This window comes from Mangifera indica, chromosome 1 (assembly GCF_011075055.1).
Source record: "Mangifera indica cultivar Alphonso chromosome 1, CATAS_Mindica_2.1, whole genome shotgun sequence".
Taxonomy (NCBI): domain Eukaryota; kingdom Viridiplantae; phylum Streptophyta; class Magnoliopsida; order Sapindales; family Anacardiaceae; genus Mangifera; species Mangifera indica.
In genome coordinates, this window is record NC_058137.1 from 23144448 (window position 1) to 23166308 (window position 21861).

The 21861-nt window shown below is 29.3% G+C and overlaps 1 protein-coding gene across 1 annotated transcript; it reads left to right on the top strand.

The window, feature by feature from the left end:
* The first annotated feature begins 2023 nt into the window (after positions 1–2023).
* LOC123195747 (stomatin-like protein 2, mitochondrial) lies at positions 2024–8654 on the top strand. The gene is made up of 7 exons (XM_044609573.1): positions 2024–2651; positions 3262–3319; positions 3415–3507; positions 3607–3705; positions 7332–7423; positions 7983–8042; positions 8149–8654. Exons 1-7 carry the CDS (start codon positions 2115–2117, stop codon positions 8320–8322), a joined length of 1113 nt encoding a protein of 370 aa, XP_044465508.1. The 5' UTR covers positions 2024–2114; the 3' UTR covers positions 8323–8654.
* Positions 8655–21861: the final 13207 nt, after the last annotated feature.

Here is a 21861-nt window from a genome sequence, read left to right on the forward strand (position 1 = left end):
GGGTTCTTCTGTTTGTTGGTAAGATTCCTTAATGGAGAACCTATTTTTAACACTCTAAGGAGGCCCAATGATTGTTTCCCACCCAAACTTTGATGAAATAACTCACCACCTTTAAACTTTGGAAAATCCATTTTCCCACCCATTCATTAAAGTTAAACCTTAATTGTAACAATTATTTTTGTCACTTTTTTTTTTAAAACAATATATAGTAAGGTTAATATTATTTACAATTCTAATAATATGAACAAATTAGATTTGCAGCCTAATTACTTATAAGTGTGCATAACACCAGTCTTTTTTCTTTCTTATCATCTTCTTTTTCTTTCATTTTTTCTCTTTTCTCTTTTCTTAGTTGTTAAAAAACACTTAAAGAGAATTTGGTAAATCTGAACGTGCTTAGGACTTGTGCAAGCCATGAGATCTCATCTTTGTCTCCTAAGTTTGATGGTCGGTTGGAGGAAAAGATAAGGGAAGAGAGACTGCCGGAAGGAAAGGTTACGGAAGATGACACCAAAGGGAGCGATCAAAGAATGAAAAATAAACCATAGGGGGAAAATTACTTTTTAAAATTACGCTAAGAGAAATTATTAGTTTTTAAGGTTTAAAGATTAAAAAAATGATAAAATTTTATTTTTTTAATATTATTAGTTAAATAATGATTTTACTCTTAAAACTAATGAAATTAATAAATAACAGGTAAGTATTTAAATTTTTTAAATATAATAAATGAGAATTTGAGAAAAGAATAAACTTTGCGTGGGAAAAGGTCCTACAACCTTTAGACAAATGGAAACCAAGTCTCCAACTATACCAATCTTAGATATTATTTATTTTCTTGTTTGTAATTTTGTGAATATTAAGTTTGTTTATAGTTGACTCCCTAAGTTTTATCAAACTATCAGTATTGTGATTCAAGCCCCACTTAAACTCTATTTGAGCCCATTATTAGTTTTAAATACATACAAAATTACCCAGAAAAGGACTCTCAATGAAAGACCTTTAGCAAGCTCTCGAGGTTGTGAAAAATCTATTTGGCCTAAAGGATTCGATTTGAGCCTCATTTCGTGGCATTCAATGAGTAATGTGTGTGTTTGAGAGTGGAAATGTGACTGAAGAAAATCATGTGCAGTGGAAAGGTGAAACAATTCATTTATTAGAGAGATTCAAATCACATAGCATAATCAGTGAAGGGAAGCAGATGGAGTAAATTTAAAGGCATTTTTTGGGAAAAAAAAAAAAAAAGCTATCTTTCACGTATGGCTTTCTCGATTCCAAGAGCTCTTCAACTGCATGTTTTTCTTGTTTTTTCACACATTGACGGCTCTTAAACAACATGTTGGATCACACAAATCCATTGAAGTATGTGATAAAATTTAAACCTTAATTGGTGCTAGTTAGGATTGGAAGCTCGAGTTGAAAATACGCGCTTAGTTTAAGCAAGTTCGAGCTTTAGAGGTATTCACATCGTTAAGTTATAAAGTCTAAAAGATTTGATATAAAACAACATTTTTTTGACTAATATACATTAAAATGATGTTATTTTAGTAACAAAAACTAGTTCAAACTCGAGTTTGACTCTTTTAAAACAAGTAAAGGTTGAGCTCCTTTGAAGTGAGTTCAAACTTGGTTTCATGCAACTTAAGCCAAACTCAACTTCAGCTCGCTTTGAATACACCCCTAGTGTTAGTGTTTTTTCTTTTTTGATAACGAAAAACCTTATTCAATTGGGATCACTATTTTTCGAAAACGAACTAACCACATCGAATAGGACAAATTTCAGATACAGTGATCAATCCCACAATTATTGAATCTGGTAAACTAAAAGTTTGATTTTGATATATTATTAAAAAAGATTTAAATTTATATTTTCTTATATATGAAATTTTTTATTTTTTGTAACTTAAAGAACCTTTTGCGAGTTAGTGTATTTAATGGGAACTTAGTGAGATTCAAATAAATGGGCCTTTTAGGTCCAGTCCAGCCCATTAACAAGATTATAACTTTTCTTGGAGAAGGAGAAAACAATTCGAAGAGAATTAAGAGGTTTATCTAGGACTTTAGCCAATTTTCTTCATCTCCAATAATCAACCAAGCTCTTCTTTAATTTCTGCAAAATGTGGAAACTAAACGCTGCAGCAAAATCTCTGCGCTGTCTCCACCGATCATCAGCCACAAATTTCACTTCATCGTCACTTTCTCCAGTCTTCATCACAACCCATGTACGGAATCTCCGTACAGGGCGATCTCCCACTTCAAATTACGAGATAATGCCTCCGGTGAACTGGGGCGTAAGAATAGTTCCGGAAAAGAAAGCATTTGTGATAGAAAGGTTTGGGAAATACGTTAAAACGCTGCCGTCGGGGATTCATTTTTTGATTCCATTGGTGGATCGAATAGCTTATGTTCATTCTTTGAAAGAAGAAGCCATTCCAATTCCAGACCAGTCGGCAATTACCAAGGATAATGTTAGTATTTTGATTGATGGGGTGCTTTATGTGAGGATTGTGGATCCAAAACTGGCGTCTTATGGAGTTGAGAATCCAATTTACGCCGTCATTCAGCTGGCGCAGACCACTATGAGAAGTGAGCTTGGGAAGATTACTCTTGACAAGACTTTTGCAGAAAGAGATACTCTCAATGACAAGATTGTGGTAACTTTAATGATTTTTTCTTCATTTTTTCCGATGGATCATAATTTGGTTTGTGATTGAAAATATAATTTGATATAATATTCAAAAGGCGGTTTTAGAGGTAAAACATACGGAAAGAAAAATGGCTTTTTTCCTATTCTTTTTTCAATGTAATATTAGTTTCTAGAATTGTATGGGAAACGAATGGTTTTGAAAAATAAAAGTGCATTGTATCTTTTTTCCTCTCAGTTGCATTTAAGTTAGAAACTAAATAGGTGATACTGTGTTGGTGTAATGATTGTGTCAATTTCGCATTTCTTTACCCTTATGCACTTTATATATTTAGTGCCTGTTTAATTTGTGACGAGAAAATATGTTTGATGTAATTCTTAAAAACAGTCTATAGAGGTAAAAGTTGTAGAAAAAAGAAAGGACATTTTTTTTTTGGTTTTTTTAAATTTCACTCTGGTTTTTGGAAATTGTCAAAAACTTATTTTGAAAACATTTCAGACTTATACCGATCTAAACGTGTTTTCGTAGAATTCTTTGTATATCCTGTTTTAAATTTATATCAAATGGGGTTTTTTTTTTTTGTCTAAGGATTGTACTGAAATTTGAATTTCCATCACAGGAAGCAATCAATGTGGCTGCGAAAGACTGGGGTCTGCAGTGCCTTCGATATGAGATAAGTGAGTCACTTCTTGTTTCTCATTTGAGTTTAATTTATGGATTGCATCTTTTGGTTTTTGAGATTCTTATTGTGCACTGGCTTTTATTTCATTAGGGGATATATCTCCACCTCGTGGAGTGCGGGCGGCGATGGAGATGCAGGCAGAAGCTGAGCGTAAAAAGAGAGCTCAAATTTTGGAATCGGAAGGTAATGCTGTTTTAATGTTAATGAGTATTGCAAACCTTTTTTTATCAATATGGCAGAGTTGTTAATTTTTGCCTAATGATTTTTTGCAATATGTAACAGGAGAAAGACAGGCCCATATTAATATTGCTGATGGCAAGAAAAGTGCAGTGATCTTAGCATCTGAAGCTGCAAAGATGGATCAGGTGAACAGGGCACAAGGTCGGTTATTCTTTTGATGTAAATCATGGATTATATGCTTATCACTTCCAATGCTTAGCATAAGTAAATCTAGATTCATAATTCATGAGTAATTTGTTCAGTATAATAAAAAACTGCAAAATGAAACAATATACAGTTAGCATGATATTAGATGATGTTGCAATGGTGGAAGCTTTATATGGTGTCGGAACATAGATCAAGTTTTTCGAAGTTACTGATTGTCTCTTATTTTGTTTTCCTATTAGCATAGATTCTTACTAGTTACTAGTTTTAGATCTTGATTTCTTTGTATAAATTTCCTATTTGTATAGTGAAAAGGCATGGTTCAATTTATTTAAACAGAAACACTTGTTTCATGGTATCATAACCTCTTTCCTGAGGCCAAAATTCTTCTCCAATGTCAAAGGCTTTAGACGATCACAAGCATTGTCAAAAACTTTGTTAAAAGGCACAAAACCATTGGAAAAAGTATAGATGTCACTGGAAAAAGGCATAGATGCCTTAGATAAACACAGACATTGTCAAAAAAGGCATTGAAGCCTTAGACAACCACAAAAATCATCGAAAAGGCACAAAAGCCACCGAGAGTTTGATGATCTTACTAGACACCTACTGGAAGATCAAAAACCTACCAAAAAGCATCACAGATCTTTGAAATTGTTAGACAATCACACCAGTCATTGGAAAAGCACAAACACCACTAGATATCTTCTCAAAGATCATAGAAAGTACTAGACAACCACACTAGCTACTAGAAAAGCAGATACACCACCAAATTTCTTAGATACAAATCTTGCCATCTATAGTCACTAGAATCTTCATATTTTGCTGATTTCCTTTAAAACCGGTTGGTTGCCATCATCAGATCGGTTAATGCCAACTTCTATGACAAATTACAAAAATCCCCATTGTGGAAAACTTCATAAAGCTCACATTGTATATGGAAGAAATTACCTTGAAATCCACATCATCCATGGTTGATATAGGTAACCATCCTTTTTATCAAAGAAGCTTACTAGAAATTGTTGGATTGTAAATACAGAAGCTTTTAATCATATGATTGGGTATATGGATAACATGTTGGACTATATTAAGTGTGATGGAAGTTTTAAAGTGTCAGTGGTAGATGGTAAAACATCTTCACTTGTAGGAAAATGAGATTTTTCTTATCAATCATAAAATTAAACTCAGTGTAGCTTGTTCCAAAGTTAAAGTGCAACTTTTGTTGGTTAGTTGGTTGACCAAGGATATGAATTATAAAGTAATTTTCTCCTCCCTCATATCGTGTGTTTCAGGTTCAATATATGGGATGGATGATTTGCAGTGCTAAAGAATTGGAAGGGCTTTACTATGTCTCGAGCAGTAATAAACCATAGTTATCTCTAATATAGATGCAATACTTAGACATAAACACCTTGGTAACTCTAGCATCTTATATTTTAGAAGTTATATCACCATCCTTTTACAATTGAAGAAAAATTTATTTTCAATTTGAATCTTGTATATTTGCAAAACAATCCCGTCCTCATTATCTAGTCATATAATCCTTCTACATCTTTCATTTGATCCATAGTGATATTTGAAGTTTAGCAAAAATAACAAACGTATTTGGTATTCGGTGGTTTGTGACATTCATTGATAATCATCCAAGGGTATGTCGGGTTTATCTGATAAAGGAAAAATCTGAAGTTAGCACTATTTTCAAAACCTTTCACAAACGGATCATGAATGTTTAAACAACCATTTATATTCTCCATATTGATAATGGTCAAAAGTATTTCTCACATGACCTTACCGAATACTTGAACTCGCTTGGCAGCCTACACCAAAACACTTGAGCTTATACACTCCAACAAAATGGAGTTGTTGAGAGAGAGAACCGGCACTTTCTTGAGGTTGCTCGATCTTCAATGTTTTCTAGCTTTGTCCCTAATTTCTATTGAGGTGTAGCTATTCTTACCATCTCATACCTAATTAACCGATTATCTTCCAAAATCCTTCAATTTTGAACTCCATTAAGTGTTCTTTTGTTTCATTACCCTCATTTTCAATTATAAAACTCTCTTCTACCTAAAATATTTAGGTGTATTGCCCATGTCCATAACCAATATCCCCACCGTCAAAAACTCCAACCTAAAGAATTAAAAATTTATTTTTGTTGGATATTCACTAACACAAAAAGGATATAAATACTACAACACTCTACATGTAAAATCTTTGTAACTTCATTTATCTCATTTCTTAAGATACAAACTACTTTTCCCATGTTGCTTTTCAAAGGGAGAGAAGAGAAACATTGGGACCTTACAATAGCACTACCAATTTCTTGTCCCATTCCAAGTTATGAACTCTCAAGTCATCCTCAAGACCCTTCCGTCCCAAGTTAGCCTGTAACAGTGTAACCATTGGGATTGAACAAGACTATTCCATCCCAAGTCAACTTGTAATAGTTTGGAATTAAGTTTTTCTTGAGTCACCCAAACTGATACTTGAACACAAATCATTGACTATTCAAAAAGGAAGTTCGAATATTGAGAAACTGATTTTAGTTTACTCAAAAAGACAAAAACTAGTTTCTCAGCACTACTAAACATCTAAATCAGAGTGAAGTTCTAAAGAGGTATCGGTGCCAACAAACGATTTAGGTCTTCCTATTGCTCTTAGGAAGGAAGGGGATCTTCTACTAAAGATCCACTTTCAAGCTTTCTGACATATTCTAGAATGTTTCTCAGTTTCAGAGATCTACTATGCCAATTGATGAAGGGAATATTCCAAGATACGCTCAAGAAGCCTGAAAGATCCAAAGTGGAGTAAAGCAGTTCATGATAAAATGAGAGTATTGATTGGCAATGGCACATGGGATGTGGTAGATTTTCTTGAGAATAAGAAGATTGTGGGGTGCAACTGGGTGTTCATTATCAAGTACAAATTTAATGGTAGTATTGAACAGTGCAAAGCAAGTTTGGTAGCCCAAAGCTTTTACACAAACCTATGAGATTGACTATGAAGAGATCTTTGCACTAATATCAAAGTTGAATTCTATCAAGATATTATTGTCTATTGTAGCCAATCTTGATTGGGACCTTATCCAATGGACATAAAAAAATTCTTAAATAGAAGGGATCAATCTAGCCTACATATTATCCACACAACAAGAAGACATTTTAACCAAAACCGTGCTAAAGCTGGGCTTTGAATGTTTTTTGGATTGTATTGATTGTGTTTTATTTTGTTTTTCATTTTTGTATCCGTTTTCCTATTTGTACAAATTCTTACTACTTTTAGGTTCTAAGTTCTTTGTATAAATTTCTTGTTTGTATAATGTAAAAGCATGGTTCAATTTAATAAAAAAGAAAGTCTTATTTCATATGGCATTCATGATATTTAGTATTATGTAAAGATTTGCATATAAATTCTGCTTAAGTTTTTATTGAAGGTGTTTGTTCATGTGCTTTTCTACTGGCTACCTCGTCATTTCTGTTAATTATGTAGTAATCCATTTTCTTAACCATACTGATTGCATTGGAGTCAACCCAAAGTAATTTTGAAATTAATTTGGTCTGTCTTGATTATGATTTTCCGAAACTGATGGCTGTTGACTTCCTAAATTTCATATGCTACTTCAGGTGAAGCAGAAGCCATTATTGCTAAAGCTCATGCAACTGCCAAAGGTCTGGCCATGGTGTCACAAGCCCTAAATGAAAATGGGGGAGTTGAGGTGCTGTTCTCTAATCCGGATTTTGGTTTCATTCTTGATGCCTTCACTGTGAGGGTGGAAATAGAATTTTTTATTGCATATTTTCAATCTGCATTGTTCCCTATCCCATTGGGGTTACACTGACGCTATGATATTTGGAAATGTTTATAATGATCTAGACACGACAATATTGATAATCCATGGGTAATTTTATACTCACATGCTATGTCATATATGTAGACTTGTTAATAGCACTCTCTACTTGCTAGTGTTCTCGAGAGACAAGAGGTATGATATGGATAGATTACTTTTGGTTTTGGAATTCGAACTCACACTAAGACAACACAGCACTAACCAAAAAAATAATGATTAAATTATAAATGTTCTTATTCTTGAGGAATTACTGTCTTGAAAATCAGTCTGAATGTTGAAGTTGGTATATGCTCTATACTGTTTTTACAGTTATTTGAAATATGAAGTGGTAGGGCTAACTTTTTTTTTTTAAATGTATTTATATGATCAATCTATCATGCTTATGTCTAATCTTAATAAATGATCAAAATTTTGATATGATTTACAGGCAGCAAGTTTGAGAATCGCTGAGCAATATATTCAAGCTTTTAGTAATATCGCCAAGGAGGTGAAAAAAATGAACTATCAAGAATCATGTACCTTATTGTTTACCAATAAATTATTGTGTTACTGAAGTTTTCCCTATATTTTCCTGCCATTCCACTCTTTTGTAGGGTACCACGATGTTGCTTCCTAGTGCTGCTTCCAATCCTGCAAACATGATAGCCCAAGCTATCTCTATGTATAAGAGCATACTTGATAACATGCCCAATGATGGTACTCAAGAAACAAATTCCCCTCGATTATTAGAGGGAAAGGGTGATGCACCTTCTGGAGAACACAAGTAAACATTTTGTTGACCCATTATTTTCACTGCAGAGCCCCCCAAGAAATGACAATAAAGTTGATACCATGGTCCCCTTCCATGTAAGCGAATCAGATTGTGTTACTATTGAGTACTGTTTTAACCAGCTATTAGTTTTGAAATTCTTTCAAAAGAAAAGTGCAAAGTTTTAATGACTGTAGCATGTTATAGTTGGATGGTTATTCATTTTATCTAGAGTTTCGCGGATGCCATTTTTAGTGGTAGAAAAGCAAGATGAGAGTAAGAAGGGATTCAATATTCTTTTGTAGAATGCTGTTCTTATACTCAATAATTTATCTGGGATGTAACATTGGTTATTTGGACTGCCAAATTTTCTGGATTTAAGGGCAAATTTCATTGGTGCCAATTTTTTGGTTAAAATACAGGTAGATTCTACTAGTTATTCTTTATTGGGCATATTGCCAAGTCCCCTTGGGTAACGTAGGTCGGGATTCGGCCAGGTTCAGGGAAGAATGGCAGGGCCTCTGCACGAGGGTTGCTGACAGTGCACTTTCCTTTCTCCCAATAATGACCCAAAAAAAAAAAACGATTTCAATTGGATGCGGTTTTCTTTCGACTAGAGACGTCAATGGGTCAGGCCGGGTCGACTCCAGCTCGGCCCGTTGGGCTGATGGGCCGGGCCGGGCCCGAGGCCCAAACAGAAACGGGCCTTCGGGCCGGGCCTTATTAAATGGGTCGGGTCGGGCCTTATTAAATATTTAAAAAAAATTTTAATTAAAATTTTTAAACACAAATTATTTTTTAATTATTAAAATCGAGGACAATACCCCGAATATTTTATTTATAATCTCTCACTTATGGCGGAGGAATACCGTGGTTACATGATAAAAAATATTATAAATTGTTAATAAAATATAATTAAATTAATTTACATATTGTATAAATTACAAAACATAAATAAAATTTATCTACTATATAATATTTATCTATTCATCTTCTACATTCAAATCTTTGAATTCTTCAAAGACATCTTCTGTCACATGATTCTGTAATTTAAAATCAGCGTTGATCCAATCTTTCATGCACATTATCGTTTCGACCATATTTGGATGTAAATTGGATCGTCTATCATCCAGCACGCATCCCCCTGCACTAAAAGCGGATTCCGATGCTACAGTTGATACCGGAGGTGTTAGTAGATCTCGAGTCATGGCTGCAAGCACAGGAAATGTTTCTGCATTGTCTTTCCACCATGCCAAAATATCTAGTTTTTCAGTATTATATCTTTGAACAATTTCAGGATAATGGTCAATATTTGTATAATTGTAAAATTGACTATAATTTGTACTTTGACTAACAGTTTGTTTACCTTTGCGCAATAAAAACTATATGCGTGACTTTTTTTTACCTGAACTACCAGAACTTACCTCTGGTGCAGAACTTTGTTCAGTTTTTCCATATTTTTGTTCATAAATACTATACATATCAAATAAAAATTCTTGAACATATTCAACAGAATTTACATTGCTATTAATTGACAAATTTTCATTAATAATATCAAATAAATTTTGTAATCCATTAGTTTTTGCCCTAGGATCTAAAATAGTAGCTGCAGAATAAAGTAAAGGAATTTCACTCCAATATTTTTTAAATTTTTGTTCCATTTGCATACATATATTTTGAAAAGCATTATGAGAGTGACGATACCTATGTTCTTTAAAAATATCACTTATTTCTACCATACTATATATTATAGAACAAGTTGTTAGATAATACACACATGAGCAATGATCTGTGGCTGTTTTCAATGGCTCTAACAAGTTCATTAAAGTCATAGCTATTTCTCAATCTTGATCTGTCAAAAAAATAGAATCTTGCGAATCCATTGGTTGCGTATTGAAGTATCGTGTTATAGGAACTTCATACCCTTCGCATGCTTTCAACATGAGATATGTTGAATTCCACCTAGTGCTAATATCTATTTTTAATTTTTTCCTTATTAACCCCATTGATTTACATAATTGATGATATGCTTGTACCCGTGATGGGGATGATGAAATATATGCAATGGCATGTCTAATTACTTCTAAATATTTTTTTGTCAAACTCAAGTCATCTTGAGCGATTAAATTAATAATATGACATGCACACCTAACTGAAATAATTTTTCATTAAATGGAGGAGATAAATGATTATACATATATTCAATAACTTTATTATTATTTTTAGCATTATTTAAAGTAATTGAAAAAATAGAATTATTAATTTTATATTCATCAAAAATATTTGCTAATGAACGATAAATTGCAAGACCATTATGTGGATATTCTAAATTTCTAAATGCAATAACTTTTTTGCATAATTACCAATCAGAATTAATATAATGAGCAGTTGCACAAAGATACCCTATACGTTGATTTGTAGCAATCCATAAATCAAAAGTTATTGAAATAACACCATTAAAATTACTTAATTCTCCAATAATTTTTATTTTCATTAATTCATAATTTCTCAATATATCTGACCTAAGAGTTGACTTAGGAATTCTTCTAAATGCTGGTTGAATACTATTTTGCATCATCCATTCTAAAATTTCATCTTCTGCATAACTAAAAGGTTAATCAGAAGCAACGACATACCTTGGCATGTAATCTCGCACTTTCATTTGATCGTACATAAAAGTTGACATTTCTCCCATATGTCCAGAACCGCTCGGACCTCTTGCTGAAGTGGCACCTGGACCAACAGATCGCGATCTGGTGAATACAATTTGTTTTTGTCCTCTAAGTTCATGTGGAATTTTTTTACAGTAATCAGTAACATGTCGACGAAGATGTCCCGTCCCACTTGTACTTGCACATGTTAAACAGGAACCGCAATGTTTACATACTGCTCGACGAATTAATTTCCCCTCTATTGTTTCCTCAATTCTATCAAAGTGTTCCTATACCATTGACGTTTGTTTTCTTTTTCTGTCTGTCGAATAATGCGAACCTGTACCCGTACCACTTTCACCTGTTGGTGCTCCACCTATTCCACCTTGTACATCATCAATAATATCATCAGCGCCAGTATGATAATATTCAAATGGATTGAATTCATTTGACATTGGATCCATTTGTAATATTTTGTAATGATAAAATTAAAAATATAATAAATAGTTGAGATTGAGAGTTTGAGAGATTGAGAGGTTGAGAAATTTGTAAATTGTAATTGTAATTGAAAGTGAAAATGAAAAATTGAATAGGTTTTTATAGAAAAAAATAAATTAATTAAAAAAAAAAGTTTGGCAACGGCTACTGGCGCCAGTAGCCGTTGCCAACGGCTTCTGCGATACCGGAAAAAATACTGGCGCCAGTAGCCGTTGCCAACGGCTTCTGCGATACCGGAAAAAATTAAAATATATATATATATATATATATATATATATATATATATATATATATATATATATATATATAAACAGTGTCATGTCGGGCCAGCCCATGAGTTTAATATTAAAGCCCAAGGCCCGGCCTAGTAAGCCCATGGGCCCCGTCCGACACGCTACAGTCCAGATCGGGCTTTATCGTGCCTGGGCTTTCATTCGATCCGGCCCAATTGACGTGTCTACTTTCGACCCAGCGATTGCCTTTCACCTTTTTCCGGTTGGCTTACCAGTTTCAATCAAAGGAAAAATGCATTTCTAGGGGAACCCTGCTCACCTCACCTGGATGGACAGAGCGAGGGCAACTTCTCCTTAGAGATTGTAAAAATAGCGTCTAATAACTGTTGGTTTTAATATAATTTTTTATTATAAAACTATATAAACATATTTAACGCACACAAAATATATATATATATATATATATATATATATATATATATATATATATATATATATATATCATTATATAATTTAATGGTTTTAAATTTAAAATAAAATAAAATATAATCATATGATATATCATTTATGTATCTATTTATGTATTCAAAATATGCGTATGTAGTATTACTCAAAAATTTAAAATTATATTTCTAAAATGATTTGAATTATTTTTATGGTTTGAAAAGAAATTGAATTGAATGTCAACTTTAGTTTTGTTGATTTTAATATGAATCGCATTATTTTTTATATGGCATGACACAGAAAATAGTGTTTATGTTGAGTTTTTCTATATGAAATATAGTTCAAACTAACTTGACATAACTCGAAACTAAATTGAATTGTATTTGGATTGATATGAAACCAATATAAACTTATTCGAATATTTAAAGAAATGTTGTTATAATTCAATTTCTCAGGGGCGGATTGAAGAATTATTAAAGGACAAATATCATAAGCAGTTGAAATTTTTATATACTACGTGTAATTGTATCTCTATGTAGTTATGCTTATTTTGAGTATTCATGATTTTTATTTTTTATTTTTTATTTTTTTAGATAATGAGAATGAGATTTGGTTATTAAAATTATTGACATATTTTAAAAAGACTTAGTATACAATTTTTTAGGTGGTTTGTAAACAAAACATAATAATAGATTGAAATATTTTAGAAAAGAAATTGAAATATTAAAAATATTTTGGAGAGTCGAATGAGTAAATAAATTTAAATTAATTTGAATTGTGTTATATCAATTTAAATATAATATTCAAATTAAATTAGAATTAAAAAATTTTGATATAATTCTAATTTAAGTATGAGTTTGACTTAAAACTTAAATTAATAATTTGATGCACACAAATAAAACCTAATAACATAAACCGCCAGCCTAAAGGATCTAGTTTTAACCATGGCCGTGGTCAAATTAATCTTGGAATATAATCATTAATTTATTTTCTTATTAATAATAATATTTTGACCATGATTGCTCTAATATTCTTTCTAATTTCTGTCACTATTTAAGTATGTATAAATCTCATTCTTTTGACTTTAAAATTTAAAATATCACACTTGCCATATCCAAATTTAACAAAGGTCATATTGCTTTCAGAGTCTTCCCCTTGTAAAATTATTGGGAAGATGTGGTGGGTAATACTTTATTAACATTTATTATACACAACATTTAATCATATTATTATTATTTATATAATTAGCAAAAAATCTTGAAATATTGTGACATATAATCATGCTATTTGTACATAGAGAGAGCCACCCAAAATGTATCAAAAAATCGATAAATTTTCGCTATTAAAATTGAATAATGATATTTTCTGTGTTTTATCAAAAGTCAAACAATAGTTTTAACAGTTAAATAATATTTTAATCTTCATTTACGTATAGTAATCCTTGAATATAATGATAATTTATATTTTATTATTGATATTATTTTATTTAATTTGATTATTAATAAAATATATTAATAATTTTTTATTATCAAGAGTAATATGATAAGTAATTTTAAGAAAATTTGTTTGTCGTCTCCTCTTAAAGTATTTAAAGATTATTAAGGTAATTTTAGTTTTGTTACTATTTTGGCTATATTTATTTAATTTTTAAAACAAAAATACTTTTAATTTTTAATTAAAATAAGAAGTAATATATAAAAAAAATATTAACAATAAGATGACAACTAAAAATAATTTATTTCAGTATTTCATAGTTTAACAACATTAAAAAATTCTAATATATTAGCATAAGACATGTTATTTTAATTAAACATAATACTATTTTATATTCAATAATTTTTTTAAAACATTTAAGTAAATTAATATATTTATTTTTTTATTAAACTTGATAAGTAAGGCCTCATGATGGCAAAGTCTAATCTATGTTTACGAATTGATTAAATATATTTTTAAAAAAAGAAGAGAAGGGAAAATATAAACTCTATATATATTTTTCAAAATGATAAAAATATTCTTTTTTATTGTTAATCTAACCTCTAACTTTAATAAATATATAAAAATAATAATATTTTTATATTTAAATAATGAAAAATTATTTTTTTAATGAAAGTTTGGATGAGAAATAATAGTTGGATATTTCTTTTTTAACTTATTACAATTTTTTTTTTTACATTTTGAATTTTATAAATCCTATAATAATTTCATTTAATAATTCTTGTATGGTTTTAAATCTTTTAACTTCAGCATTAAGAAATCTTAAAGAGGGTCTAATATACATCATGAATTAGTAATGCCAAAATGGGAAAAAAATCCATCTTGCATGATGAACATGGGAAGAAAATAAAGGAGAAGTTATGTACAATAAACACATTTACATTTGCATATCCATAAAAATCCAGTCTTTAATGTAATGCTCTTAGATTTAAAGAACATGAAAGCATCTATTGCATTTGAAATTTTTTAGCCTTTCAAAATGAGAAAAGAAAATGTGAAATGGTGCTTGAAATATTTATCATTAATCAATAATTCATAAGAAATGGCAAAAGCCACTCGAATTGTCTACCAGAGAAGGACAAAAAGGAAAGAGAGATTTACATCCTATAAAAACATATATCAAAATTGTCAATGGATAGAAAATATGTGCATTAATTGCATCGAAGTTAATTAGAAGAGACCAAACAAGACGGAAATGCCGATGATAATAAGCCAAACAATGTGAACCAGAAGCAAAGCCTGAGCGGGCAAAGAAGCAGTGCCTCCATTGTCTCCAACTTCACAAAATCCCATTTTCGCAACTCGGGCTCCTGCACATTTCGCTTCTTCACATCCGCACCAATAGGTCACCCCGTTAGCTCCACAAACAGGATTTGTGGTGAAACATTTAACCGGACAAGAAGCAGAAACCGAAACAAGATGATCATCAGAAGAAGCACCACACATTTCCAAGCCTGAATCCGATCGAACAGTGGGAAACGAACGAAGACTCAGGCTGAAAACTGAGATGATGAGAAAGAAAAGGGATAATGATAATCTTGAGAATGACAACAACATCATGGTGGGATAAAAAAAAAAAGGCGAGCTTTAAAATGAAATTTAAAGCTCGCCCTTTGTGAAAGTGATAGAGTATATTAAACCAAATGAATGAAGAAAATGAAAATGTTTGGTAGAAGTAAAGGGAGAAGATGATAGGTTTGTTTTTCTAAACAAAGAAGACCATGAACGGTCCTGCTGCAGTCGACCCTTTTATGAACAAGTCAAAATCTTCTCATTGCTTATTCAATTTTCTTTCTATTATATTCAGTAAGAACCTTTATTAGTATTTTTCTAGGGATGGTAATATTTGGGCTTCCTCCAAATCCACCCCACCCCAAATACAATTTCACCTGCCCGCCTCATAATAATACCGTCGGATGAATTATAGGTATCAGTATTTTATAATCCAGATCGATATATTTTTTGAAAGAAAATAAATATATAATTGAAAATGATGATATATGATATGAAAAATTTTAATTTTTAATACATGATATGATACACAATTCGAACACTATAGATATAACAAATTTGAATTATTTTCTATACTAAAATATGCAAAATTATATTGATTTTAATTTGTAGAATTCTTTTATACGAGTTGTTCTAAGATTAAATAAAAATTAATGTTAAGTTAAGAATAATTAAAATTTAATTAATGGGTGACGAATTGTGAATAGATTAGGTGGTCGACCATAGTATTATTTATTTTATAAATAGTTTCAATAGTTTGTAAAGTGGAGGAAGTCATACCCAAATATGGCCATCCCAAATGTTGCCTACTAACTATAGTTTAAATATTGCCTAATAATAATAATCTATTTTGTCAAACTTGCATTAATCATATATTAATGAAAAGACTTATCTCGCCCTCTCTGTTACTGCATGTGATTTATGTGGTGAACTCCCCATTTGGCCAGTCTGTCTTCGCCACTAAGGATGACTTCAGTCTTTAATAAATCTTAACGATTGTTACATTTCTTTTCGTTTTGTTTTGGGGGCTGTGACTTTGTCAACAAATAGGAGGGTGTTCTGACTTAGATAATATTTTACTATTAAAAACAGAATTAAAATATTTAAATAAATTATTAAATATAAATTATTATTTTGGTAAAAATTAAAATAAAACCAATGTAAAATTATAATAAAATTAAAATACTTTCGATTGCAAGGTGAAACTACAATTTCCAAAACATATATGAAAGTGTGTCCAATTTTGATACTACCATGGTTTCAAAATCTTTAATCTAAATGATATTCAACTTTATGTGTAAAAATCTGTATTTCAACGGTTATTCAAATTTAATTTAATAATAAAATTATACGTATTTATTTTTTATAATACAAATATATATATATATATATATATATATATATATATATATATATAAGATATATCATTATATAATTAAATAATTTTAAATTAAAAATAAAATAACACTTAATCGTGTGATAATATATTATATATAAAACTATTTTTATGTTTCAAAATATGAGCATATAACATTACTCTTAATCTAATTATTTTTCTCATACTTTGTAATTTGGCCTCATTGTTCATACTCGTTAGAGATGGATAATTAATTTTTGTCAAAATTCTTGAATTTACCATCCAATACAGCTAGAAATAACGGGGATTATCATTTTTTTTCTTTATTATCAAATGATTATTTTGCAATTAAAATTTGATGAATTGATAAATTTTCTTAAGTTTGAAAAAGTTAATATTTTATCAATTTATTAAAATCAATTGTTAGTTTTAACAGTTAAAAGATATTTATGTCATTTTATCGAAATATGATATTATAGAGTATAAATAAGAGGGTGAAAGTGACATTTTCTAAAACTTACTAAATGGTAAATGACATTTTCTCTATTTTTTTCAAAAATTATCATATTCACCTAATATATTTTAAAATTACATTTATAATCATAATAATTTAAAATAACATTTACACTTCTAATTTATTAGATTCTATTTATTTATTTGGGGTATAGTTATAGTTTTTGAAACTACTAATGGACATATTAAAATTTAAAAATTTTAAAAAACAATTCTAAACTTTTTATAGAATTTCTAAAAACCCTAAAAAAATTCATTATCACTACTAACATTTTAAAAATTATAATTTATCCAAAACATTTAATTATATGTTATTGACACCTTCAATTATATTTGTAGTAATAATTATTCTATTTTTAATTTAAATTAATATAAATTAGTTGTATAAAAAATATTTAATAAAATTTTGGGAGCAAAATGTTTATTTTTTGGTCTTTTTAATATTCTATAAAAAAAATTAACAATTTTTTTAATAAATTTATCATATGAGTGAAAAATTGGCTTTCCAAACTTAAAGATGTGAAACTGTTATTTTATCAAACCTTCGGTGGCAATGGTCATCTACCTTTCTTTATTCAATGCGCATACGTTAGCAACGTTGTAATCAAAGCCTTCCCCATATTAATATTTCTAATTAGTTATTAGTTGTTACAATAAATCATTTTTTTATGTATTCAATTTGAAGAAAATACTAATGAACCTTATCTGGTCCATTATGTTTCGAATTGACAATTTTCTCCCTATATTCAAAATTAATGCCCAACAATGGAATTCTATTTTTTGTAACGAATAAAATGGCCCCAAAGTGAATAGTAAAGGATCTTTAAAACCAATATAAAATAAACGATCCAGTATTTTAATATTTATTGAACTAAATTATTTATAAAAAAAATTATAAATATATTTGGCTCCTACCACCCCACGCACGAGACCCATGTTATAGTCATGAGCTGACAATCATCTTATATATACACGGGTGGAAACGAGAATTCAGGTTAATAGAAATAAAATATCGGATTAATTAAATTTGTAATTGAATTAATTTATTACAATAATAAATATATTTATTATGATCTTAAAAAATTAATCTAAAAATTTAATAAAATTATGTGTATATATTTTAAATATTCAAAATAAGTATATATTTAATATGTATCATCATATTATTAAATGATTTTAAATTAAAATAATACTTAAATATCCAAAATAAGTATATACTTAATATATGTTATTATGTGATTAAGTAATTTTGAATTAATGATAAAGTAATACTCAATCATATGATAATATATATAAATATATACTTATTTATATATTCAAAATGAGTATGTATAATATTATATTTTAAAATTATACATAGTTATCACTTATATAATTGCCCTCGATGATATTTCATGTTTCGAAAATGTTACATAATTGTTTTAATAAGAATAGTATCAAAAATAGCTCTCTCAATATATATAATAAGACAATAATTCAATAGTTAATCTCTCATTCGATATCTCGTAATGTTCTTTTAACACTTGCATTTGTGACATGCAATATTAATTCAGACTTTACACATAAATAGACTAAATAATATAGAATAAAATTATACGTATAAATAAATCTTATTAATTATTTGTATAAAATAATCGTTTGTGATTAAATAATGTAATTATTTATTTTTTCTCATACTCCAAAATCACAAAACAAAATATTATTATATTAGATTATATAAATAAATTTATACACGTTATTCAATAATATATCATATTCTTCTTTGTTTCGATAAACTTGTCGAAAAGAGCATCAATTTCATTAAACTACAAATATTCATCATCGAAATGCATGCCAAAAATATAAATATCGAACAAATAAAAAGTTACTTGGATAAATTTAGTGACACGAATCAATTTTTCTTTTTTAAAAATTAAAAATGGATTATTTAGACTTAAGTATGTCACACAAAGCAACTCATTATTCAACTCATCTAATTTTATTTTATTTTTATAGATTTTAGTATTATAATTTATCTAGTAGAGTCACAACAATATATATTTAATATGTACAATTGTTAATTAAAATAAAAAAAATTAAAAGAAAATTAGTATAGTTTTAAAATTGAGGTACTACACCCTTACTTACACATTGAATTCTCATTATTTATTTATTTATTTTTAATATTAAATACATTCTCATATATAATATTTTTATTAATTATAATTTCCAATATGTCACATTTTTTTTTAAACAACATATTTAATCATAAAATCCATGACTTAGCCTAATTATCTTTGATAAAAAGAGTAACAATATACACTTGGACTGTCAAGTTCAACACCATCTAGCATGATTTGATTGGACTGTCAATTCATACTATTATATAGTGTAGCATAAGCATTTTCATTATTCAAGCCTTATATACTAAGAATATGTCATTTATTATTTTATTAAGGTTATAATTTGTAAATCACTATATTTATAGCTACATTTCTTTAAAAATAAAACTAGCACAATTTAGAAAATCGTAATTATTGAGTTCGCTATGTATGATTAATACCCTTCAGGGTGTGTTTAGTTTGTGAAATGTTTTATTATTAAAATTGAAAAATTACTTTAAATATATATTATCTAAAAAATTATTAGATATAAATTATTACTATATTTAATACAATTTAGTAAAAACTGATAAGTATAAATAATTATTTTGTATAGTTAGAGATAGTAAAAAAATACTAATATATTATTTTACTTAAATGTTTTTGGGTATAATTATTCTAAAATATTTTTTATGTTACTTGTTATATTAATTGAAAATGAAGTTATTTTTATTTTAAATAATTCATAAATAAGGATATAATTATAATAAAATAAATATTACTTTAATAATTTTTAAATATCTAAGATGAATACGATAATAAGATTATAATTTATATGACCAATAAAACTATGTGTATATAAATATATACACATAAATGTAAAATGATGTGATTCGAAGATTTTGAATTAATAATAAAGTAACACCCAATTACATAATAACACATTCATGTGTGTATATATTTGTGTACTAAAAGTATATACACATATTATTATTTCTTATATATCATCATTTGTAATAAAATATTATCGAAATTTTTTATTATTCATCAATTAAATAAAATAATATAAGTAATAAAAAATAAATTACGCGATCTAAACCTCTTAATATTTATATATATAGGAATGTATAACGTGATCAAAACTAAAACTTAAATGTAATGTATAGGAATGTAACACCGTTTCTTTATCCTATAAATATAAATGATTGAATATTAAAGAATAACTATTCTTGTATTACACTGGTAATTTTATATTAGAATTCTTTCTAGAGTCATAATAATATAATTGTAGATGTATACTTCGGATCAATGAGCTTAACCAAACTAAAAACTTCTTTGTGTGCATTCGTAACTCACACAATCTTGTGTATTCATAATTATAACCACTCATCATCATACATATTTGGACAAGAAATTATTCTGCTAATTCCAATTTCCATTATTATTCTCTTGCATTTGGTCTAGCCTCGTATATTTTTCATTGGTCGCATCAACAATTTAGTGCTAGCAGAATGGCTCCTGTTGAAACTACTTTCAACATTGACAATCCCCGATACCCCTTTCTTCTAATGGGTCATGGAATAAAAAAGCAATGTCTATGGTTAAATCTTCTTTATCCTTTTATTGATCTTAGATGAAGCAACCGAATAAAAATGCTGATGATGCTGAACCTGAACCAAAAACTGAAGAGAAGGTTGAGGTTGCGGTGGTTGATCAGAACGGTAAAGAAATTGGAAAGAATGTTGAAGGAGAAGTTAAAGAAAGTGAGAATAAAGTTGAGCTAATAATTGATCAGAAGGCTGCTATTGAGGCTGACCCAGCTTTTGCCACACAAGAAGAAGAGAGAAAAGCTGAATCTACAAGAGAAATTGAGAAGAAAGTTGAGGCTGATATTAAGGCTAAAGAAGTTGAGAAGTAAGACTGATGATGTAGGTGTTTTTGCATTGCCAGTTAAGACGTACAAAGCTGATGCTACAGAAGAAAATGAGAAGAAAGTTGAGGATGTTGTTGTTCCAGAGATAAAGGCTAAAGAAACTGAATTAGAGGTTGAACAGAAAGCTGCTTTTTACACTGGCTTAAATGACACTGAAAAAGAGGTTGAGGCAAAAGAAAATGACAAAGGGGCTGTTCATGAAGTTGAACCTGAATTATTTTTGCCAGTAAAGACCAAAGTCGAAAATAAAAAGTAAGAGGAGAAATTTGAGGCTAAAGAAAATGAAAAAGAGGATAAGAGTGTAGAAGAGAATGTTAAAGACAATAAGAAAAAGATTCAGGGAATATCAGAGAAGGCTAAAGAGAGCGCAAATGAGAAGAAGGTTGAGGATAAAGCTACTGCAAAAGAAACTGAGAACGAGGTTAGTGTTGCTTTTTCTTCGCCAGTGAAGACCAAAGTTGAAACTACGGAAGAAATAGAGAAGAAAGATGAGGCTGAGGGATAAAGGTGTCCCAGCAGAGAAGGATAAAGAAAATGAGAGAGAGGTTGAGGGAGTAACAGAGAAGGCTAAGAGAGTACAAATATGTGGAGAAGGTGGTTAGGGCAAATTAGGCTGCTGTAAAAGAAAAGGAGAAGAAGGTGGAGGCTGCTGCTGTTGTGGCTAAACGTTGAGAAAACAGATGACGTCCCTCAAAAATCAGAGAAATTAGAGAAAAAGTGATTTAGCATTTGTGGCTGCATGAAATTTTCTGGGTTAATATGTAAAATTTTACGCATAAATAATCATAACTATTATATTATGTAAGTTGAAAGTTTTAATCTTGTAATATTTTTGGAATAAA